Source organism: Diaphorina citri, unplaced genomic scaffold (assembly GCF_000475195.1).
Source record: "Diaphorina citri unplaced genomic scaffold, Diaci psyllid genome assembly version 1.1 scaffold9, whole genome shotgun sequence".
In the NCBI taxonomy this organism is placed as follows: domain Eukaryota; kingdom Metazoa; phylum Arthropoda; class Insecta; order Hemiptera; family Psyllidae; genus Diaphorina; species Diaphorina citri.
In genome coordinates this window covers 66541-75001 of record NW_007377448.1, presented here as the reverse complement: position 1 = coordinate 75001, position 8461 = coordinate 66541, and the positions used below count along the sequence as shown (strand labels likewise).

Genomic DNA, 8461 nt, shown 5'->3' with positions numbered 1-8461 from the left:
TTCATTTTTTTTTTTTTTTTTTTCAAATACGTGTTCCGCAAATGTAATAGAAATAGAAAGTCGTGTGATGTTCACACCAGATTTTTTTTTTTTTGTATGTGTGTGCGGAGTCCAGTACCTATGTAGGACTTTTTCGTTAGAAACGACCTCATTTAAATGTAATGTAAAGATTGGGCTCTGGATAGAAAGATGATGTTGGGGAAGATGCACTGTCGATATTGCCAGCCTAGTTAGCTTGGCTACCAACGCGTCTGCCTTGTAAGCGCAAGACCACGGGTTCGATTCCCGCCCGGGGCGGATTTTATCCTGAACGGATAATGTTTGTTCTCGGAACGACTGGCTTTCTCCTATCCTGTCTTCCTTCTCTCTTCGTTTTCGGGACGATAAGACCTTAGCAGTTCTAGATCCCTCTATCAAACCTCTTGGAAAAATAAACAATGCAGCATTATCTGATATTTTATCCGTATTGTTTTGTATCTGATATTTTATTTGTATTGTTTTGTTTATTTCTCAGGTGAGATAGGCAGACACACAGATCTGACCAGCGTAGCAGATTTGAAGCAAGTCATCCTCAACGCGTTCACTCCCACCTCGGAGGAAGTCAAGTCTGCTGCTAGTTATACCTTGGGCAGCATCGCAGTCGGTATGTTAAAGGCACTAAGTCAACTAAAAGGGTTTGTTATAAAGAAAAGAAAAATCACCACCTTTTTTATGTATGTCGTAACGATGAATTAACCTAGAAACACATAGTAGTGTGGCTCTCCTAAACGAGATTACTTAAACCAAGCGCACATTGTTTACAAACGTTTGCAAACAATGTGCGCTTGGTGTAACATTACCTGAAAAACCGACAGCAGCCGGATCAACTCCGCGCACACACGAATGCTGTTTGCAAGCCAATGTTTGTGGAAAAATGATTGCAAACGTTTGCAAACGATGCGCGCTTGGTGTAACATTACCTTTACAATATTATGGGAAAACTTTGAACTATATCTTTCTGACTCCCCATGAATACACGTGACGTGATGGAAGTGTGTTTCTACCTTTAGACTCGTGAAGTCTGTGTCTTTGCATGCCCATCTCGTACTCTTAGTATGTCCCTCAGCATCATCAGGTAAGACAATCAAAAATCGTCTCAAATTCGACAAAAAAAAAATCTTCTTTGATGGTGGGCATTGAACCCGGGGACTTCTGCGTGGCAAACAATCGCTTTGCCACTAACCATGCCCTCATTTAACTATTTTCAGGCAATCTCCAGCAGTATGTCCCATTCGTTCTGAAGGAGATTGAGAATCAGCCAAAGCGTCAATATCTCCTGTTGCACTCTCTCAAGGAGATCATATCCTGGCAAAGTACTAGCACTAGTGGCGTAGCGCAGCTGCAACAGTTCGTGCCTGCCATCTGGGCCCAGCTGTTCCTCCATTGTGAATGCCAAGAAGAAGGTTGGTTCTTTGACTTTTTTTTTGTAAATCCTTACTTAAAGGCTTTTTTTGTAAACTATCCTTCGAATTTATAACACTTATGTATTTGCTGTTTGCTTAGTAAAAAGAGTTCAATATTATTTTGATATTCTAGGAACAAGATCTAGGAACAATCAATTTATTGTACTTGCAAATTAAATAAAATGAAAAAAATTAGCAGTAGCTCCGTGGGTACATAGGCTTTTAGACGGTTCCCAATTAGACAGGTTTAACTGTATATTTATTTTAAAGCCTTTTTTTTTTTTTTGCTGTTCAAGTCAAGTCCTCGTAAGTTCAATTCTGCCTGTACATTAATCCATTAATCGACCTTTTGTGTGACTGGAGCGTGACCTGAACGGACTTTGGGAATTGGGCTTCAATAAAATTCCAAGGTTTAAATCACTACTTTTTGTCCACTCAAATGGCAAAGTCTAATAAAAACCACTGTGCTTCCCCATTATTTCAGGAACAAGGAACGTGGTAGCTGAGTGTCTGGGCAAGTTAACGCTGATAGATCCAAGCAATTTGCTTCCTCGCCTTCAGGAATCTCTCAAATCTAACTCTGCCCTCATGAGAACCACAGTGCTCACTGCAGTCAAATTTACCATTTCCGATCAGGTGAGACTAGTAGATTTTATATTGTTAGAAACGCACTTTTTGCAAACTCCGCGGTTAGTGAGCTCAAACTCTCGAGTTTCGTCTTGTCAGAAACCGGGCCTTAGTTAGTTACCAAGTTTACTGTGTATCATTCATCAAGCAACAAACCAACGCAATTGCTGGCTGGTATGGAAACTTTTTAAGAATAAATGCATAATAATACACACACCTAAATTTGGGGAAAATCCAAACTTGGCAGTCCTCAAATTCGAGTACAAGTCTATCCTGTCTTTTTTTTCTCTCTTCGCTTTTGAGACGATAAGACCTTAGCCGTTACAGTTCCCTCTATCAAACCTCTTCAAAATAAATATATTCACATTTCACAGATTCCCTTTCTTTTTACTAAAAATTTCTGGCATCATTTTCAAAGTCTACCAATAATATCAAAAAGTGAGCTAAGCGTGTGACTCCATAGGTAAAGATATTCCATTGTAAAGGTGAAAGAAGTGCAAGAAGAGTGTATTTTACTTCTCAGCTTGTGCATTTTCAACGAGAATCGCAAAAATGGCGAACGTCTCCTTCCAGATCGCCAATCTTCTTGAGAAGGTAAGACCATCTACTTCTGGTTTCCATGCGATACCTTTTCCATCTCTAGAACTAGAAAGATCAACTGCACCTTTTGACATGTTTACCCCGTTATCGACACTTTCTACATGATACAAGATTATGTGCAAAAATATTTCTTGATACAAATGTTTGGCTAACATTGACAAACAAGTTCTCGGCAGGGGAAGCAGTCCAACATGAGGAAGTGCTTATTCACCTCTGAGATTACTTTATAACTGTTTGGTTTAGTCTCCAAGCATGCACAGCCATTAACTAACACTTAAACATAAGATTGAAAACCTAGCTGTTAGTAAGTAAACTTGTCAAATTGTGTGATTCATGTGTGTCATTTATGATTCCTGTATTTCAGATGACATCAAGTGATAAAGATTTCCGATTCATGGCAACAAATGATCTGATGAGTGAACTTCAGAAGGATAGCATCAAGCTGGATGATGACTCGGAAAGGAAAGTGGTCAAAATGTTGTTGAGACTTCTTGAAGACAAAAATGGAGAGGTCCAAAATTTGGCTGTCAAATGGTAATAATAACTTCATTTTAGATGAATATGAGTTGACGAGACTTTAAAATCAAATACTTTTGATCAAAGCACCCTGCTAGTACTTAACAGACTTCATTTTTATCTCACCCTCTTTATTGTCACATAAAGGAAAATTGGAGGGAAAAAAATCCAATGGTATGTATAAATGTAGGACCCAAATTTACAGCACTCTTATCTTCTGGAATCCATACCTATGTAGTTAGTACCTTTTGAGTTTTCTTTTTCCATTCTGGATTAGGTATGACCCAATTTATATTACATTTTTGCTAAATATTATTTTTATTTGTTTTGCCTTCAGCTTGGGCCCACTGGTGAACAAAGTCAAAGAATTTCAAGTGGAGACGATTGTGGATGCCCTCTGTTCCAACATGGTCTCGGATAAAGAACAACTCCGAGATATATCCAGCATAGGATTGAAGACTGTTATCAGTGAATTGCCGCTTGGATCAAATGCTTTGGCTGCTAATGTGTGTCGCAGGATCACTGGAAAGTTGAGCACAGCTATAGAGAAGGTATACTGGACTTGCTTTTGAAGCCTGCTGAAATCAAGAGAAATCTGTTTATGATAATTTGCAAACAAAACTTTTTTCACATTGTGCTTAGGCATTAACCCATCAACGCCGAACTTTTTTTTTTCATCCGATTTTGCTAAATTTTTTATATGTTGCTAAAAATCCCACTCTCTTCGCTTTCGGGACGATAAGACCTTAGCAGTTACAGTTCCCTCTGTCAAACCTCTTAAAAAAATTGCTTCAATACAATAATACCTATACTTTAGTACTTTTAAGTTTGAGGGATATGTTATATCGTTTTTTCTTCTTCTTCCCGTATTACTTCGTTTCATTTCCTCTCTATTTATATTTTCTTGAGTTATTTTGTTATTTATTATTATTTTATTTTTTCTAGGTGTTGTTTATTGTCTGGGAGACAGGAATTCGTCGTCGAACATGAAGATCGACACCCTGGCGTTCACACACACCCTCCTCACCACGCACCCCCCTGCTGTGTTCCACCCTCATATCCATATCCTCCTCCCTCCCGTCATAATAATAGTAGTAGCCTACTGCTGGAGTAAAGGGACTTTACAGTCCTATGCGAGCAGTATAAATAAGCACTATTATTATTATTATTTTGAAAGTTGATACATTTTGTCCTCCAATTTTACTTGCATTTTACGTTTCATAGCTGCAAAAGATAAAGTTTAATAAGGGTTCAACTCCACGGTTTTGTTTCCTCTATGGTCTATTATTTACAGCTATATGTAAGATTTCTAAAGAAATGGCAAAGGTTGAGTGCGGAGGGCATCCACTCGTAAAATTTTATAGCTAAAACCAAATGTCAGCCCAAAAGCAGTCATCCTAGAGCTGATTGAGAGGATAGCGAAAAGACTTTGTCTGAACATTGGGAAAGGCTAAGAAGAAGAGCGGGTCCATTTACCTAGTGACGATTAGGAAAATTTCTCCCATATCTTTTTAACTTTCAAGACTTTGCGCCAACAAAATAATATTTTGTGCCTATGTAAGGGTTAAAAATTCAAACTTTCTTCCCCGTGAAATATCATTTTGTGTTAACCCTTTCCTATCTTGTCTGTCCCCAGAAAACTTTGATCCGTGAAGTAGAGATGGGTCCGTTCAAGCACACGGTGGACGATGGCTTGGATATTCGCAAGGCCGCATTCGAATGCATGTACACCCTGCTGGACACATGTCTCGACCGGGTTGATATGTTCGAGTTTCTCAATCATCTGGAGAGCGGGCTGCGCGACCATTATGATATCAAAATGCTGACCTACCTTATGTTGGCGCGCCTGGCTCAGATGACCCCCGCCGCACTTCTGCAAAGTAAGAGCTTTAGGGGGGTTGGAGTGGGTTAACATTGGACTTTTGGATTAGTACTGTTGAAGGATTTGATGGGAAAAACGACTTAACCCCTTTAGAACATTTTTTTTTTAAATGGGGACACAAGTTTTGCCTGAGGGCCCCTTTGGTCAACTGTCGGAGGTGTCCGAAATATGTAGGTACATTGGAGGTGTTAAATGAACTTAACAGAATAAGGATTTGATTTCACATCAGAACCAAAAGGGAACTTTTTATTTTGCAAGGGAAGAGCTTTCCACAGGATATTTTTTAAAATCCGAGAATGAGAGTAAAAATCTAAACACCTACCTATCAACTTTTTCGTTGCCATGACAGTTCCTAAAGGTATCTGTAAAAAAAAAAAAAAACCCCGTTCGCGATAGTGGGGGAGGGATTTATGCTCCAAATTATAGGCGCTCGGGGCCCCCTAATCCCCTGGGACTCCGGGGATAGGATGCACGCCAGTGCTATTCTAATCAGGAACCTATTCACTAAACCTCTTGTTTCTTCTGTTCCTCAGGGTTGGAAAGAATTGTGGAGCCTCTTCGCAACACGGTCACACTCAAAGTGAAAGCTAACTCTGTGAAGCAAGAATACGAGAAGCAGGATGAATTGAAGAGGTCTGCCATGAGAGCCGTAGCTGCTTTACTTACCATTCAGGATGCTGGTAAGTACATAAACCTTTTTTCCAGTCCACTTCTGTGGCTGAGTGATCAAGAGAACTGACTCTCAACCTCCCGGGGTGCTGGATTTGAATCTCGGCCAGGGCGGAAATTTCCGTTCTTGGATAGGAATTGGATGTAAAAAGAATGTGCATTGTGCATAATGCGAAAGTGGTTTCATGGTTTTTTTTTTTTTTTTTTTTTTTTTTTAAGCCTTTTACACCACCTTCAAGAGAAGCCTAGGACGCGTTTCGTTCTTATTGAAAATCATCAGCTAGAAATCCGAAATTAGTGATGGAAAATTGAAAATATTGAACTCGTGGAAGCCTCGAATTGATATGCCATGAAATTTACACAGCCAGAGGGTAGCGCGTCTGCCTTAGTGCTAGGTTACAGGTTCGATTCCCGTCCCTGGTGCGGATTTTATCCTGAACATAACGTTCTCGGAACGGCTGTCTTTCTTCTATCCTGTCCTCCTCTCTCCGCTTTCGGAACAATAAGACCTTGGCAGTTACAGTTCCCTCTATCAAACCTCCTTAAAAAAAATTTAGCAAACAACTTCGAGCATCCAAAATATTGTCTCTTTTGTTTTTATTATAATTATTATTTGTTGTTTTTCCGATTTTCATGAAACTTGGCATAACACATTCGGTACTTTTGGTACTCAATACATCTCCGTAGCTATTTTTTTTTAACAATACTTTCTTTATTATTATTTTATTTTGCATTTTAAATTACAATTAAATACAATAAATTGAAAAATAGAGACAAAAAAGGGGGCTATTTATAATACCTAAATACAAGTTTGGTACTTGAGTTCTTCATAAGATATTTTAATTGGAATTAAAGTGCTCTACAGCCCATTCAACTAAAGTTGGCATTCAACTAATTCAATTTATTTTTGACTCCCTCCCCAGATAAGAACCCGGCTCTGAACGATTTCGTGGCCACCATCAAGAACAGTCCCGAACTGCAGACCATATTCGATTCCATGCAGAAAGATTCCAGCCTGTCCAATCAGCAAGATCCTCACATGATGGATATGAGTTAGATGTCTTCATTCCCTTTTTTACTTTCTTATTCCTCTTTTAAACCTGTGAATGTATTTTTGATCCCCGGGTTGTATCTTTTATTTAGTTAAAAAGATATCAAAGAAAAAAAGCTGAAAAACAGTTTCATTCTGACCTTTTAAGTATTTTCCTCTTTTAATTTTATTATTTCAATCCTTCGAATGTATATTTTTGATCCCCGGGTTGTATTGTCACACTGTGACCAATACAAGATAGTGTTTGATGTTTTATTTACCTAGTTAAAAAGGCAATTTTTCCTGCTGAGGTCAACAGTTAAAAGACCAAAGTTATAAATGGGGTTTCAAAGCATTTGTACTCTCGACTTTTTAATCTGAACTTGCGATGCAGTCGGAATTTTTAGATTTTTTTTACCTTGTGCATTTTCATTGTGAGTAGAAAATGTTTGTCCCTCTAATGACAAGAGTCTGAGGGAGTTAAAGGTATGGTATTTTTTTAAAGTAATTTATTGTTTCTTTTTTTAGATTATTGAAGACTGAAAACGTCCAGAGATGTTTACAAAAAAAAAAAAAAATAGATCTTCGAAACCCTCTTAATAATTCCAGACAATCGAATAAAGGACAACTCACAAGTTTCGATACTGTACAATACTATAACACGTTTATATACTTAAAAAAATAATGTAATATATATTTTATAAAAATACAACAAGGAAATTTAATACACTGAAGTTGTAACCAGTTGTGCGTGACTTTGTCTTTGGTAAGAAACTAATGCAAGAATCAGCAATAGAAAATCGAAGATTCCTCTAATGGAAGAATTTTTAATAACCTTTAAATTCTTTTAGGGTTCGTCAAAAATCTCTCATTAGAGAAATCTCCGATTATTATTGCTGAAACCCACCATCAATGGAAGAAATTGGAGGGATGAAAATTATCACAAAACTGTAAACCATAATCAGATTTTGCACTCCACGATAATTTTCCTTTACCGAAAACGATAACCCTATTTTTAAGTTTCTGCGCATGATCACAATCCAAAATTCGTTATGGTTATCGGGCATTTTATCGGGAAGTGCAAAAGCTCACTAATATTACATGTCTAAAATAATAAGTTTCCAAAATACTTGATCGTTTGTTTTCGGGTGCGAGAAATTTCTTAAATAAAATTTCCCAGGCAATCTGCACAGGAGTCGTAATAGCTTAGCGATGATTTGGAGGTTGATTCCAAGTTAAGTCATAAAATTTTGCAGTGTATAAGGAATTTTGGTTTATATGTTTCAAGCATTAATGCTTAATACTGTGGAAATTTCCTTTGTTTCTACATCATGTTCTTACAAAACTAACACAACCCATGTGTAGACTGCCTTGTATTTCAATAATAAGGAAGTAAATGCATTAGGACTAGAACAGTTAAGGCATAATTTCCTTTCACAATTTCCCCCTCTTCTGAAGATCATTTTCCCCTCTTTTGGCGAACTAGCGCCTGTGCTAAACCATAGGGAGAAGAGGGAAAATTCCGAGAGGAGCATGCAACTTTTTACGGATTTATTGAGAATGAGAAAAATAAGTCATCAAAAGAGGTATGCAAGGAGGTAGAGGGTTAATAGAAAATACCTAGAAAGTATTGACCCTCTGCTTCGTCAGACCATTGGCGATTTCCTGAGTGCTCTCAAAGATTCAGACCTCAAC

General features: G+C 37.9%; 2 protein-coding genes across 2 annotated transcripts in view; both read left to right on the top strand.

Moving 5' to 3' along the window:
• The window catches only part of LOC103505286 (cullin-associated NEDD8-dissociated protein 1-like), a 31044-nt gene extending 22749 nt beyond the window's left edge, over positions 1-8295 (top strand). Inside the window, exons 18-26 of the mRNA XM_026820504.1 lie at positions 505-643; positions 1248-1442; positions 1927-2078; positions 2643-2663; positions 3034-3203; positions 3523-3698; positions 4748-5065; positions 5601-5747; positions 6660-8295. Of these exons, the coding sequence (XP_026676305.1) occupies positions 505-643; positions 1248-1442; positions 1927-2078; positions 2643-2663; positions 3034-3203; positions 3523-3698; positions 4748-5065; positions 5601-5747; positions 6660-6793 (1452 nt within the window). The 3' untranslated portion in view covers positions 6794-8295. The remainder of the gene's footprint in view (positions 1-504; positions 644-1247; positions 1443-1926; positions 2079-2642; positions 2664-3033; positions 3204-3522; positions 3699-4747; positions 5066-5600; positions 5748-6659) is intronic.
• Positions 2562-3846, top strand: LOC103505184 (cullin-associated NEDD8-dissociated protein 1-like). Its single transcript, XM_008469504.3, has 3 exons — positions 2562-2663; positions 3034-3203; positions 3523-3846. Exons 1-3 carry the CDS (start codon positions 2622-2624, stop codon positions 3755-3757), a joined length of 447 nt encoding a protein of 148 aa, XP_008467726.1. The 5' UTR covers positions 2562-2621; the 3' UTR covers positions 3758-3846.
• Positions 8296-8461: the final 166 nt, after the last annotated feature.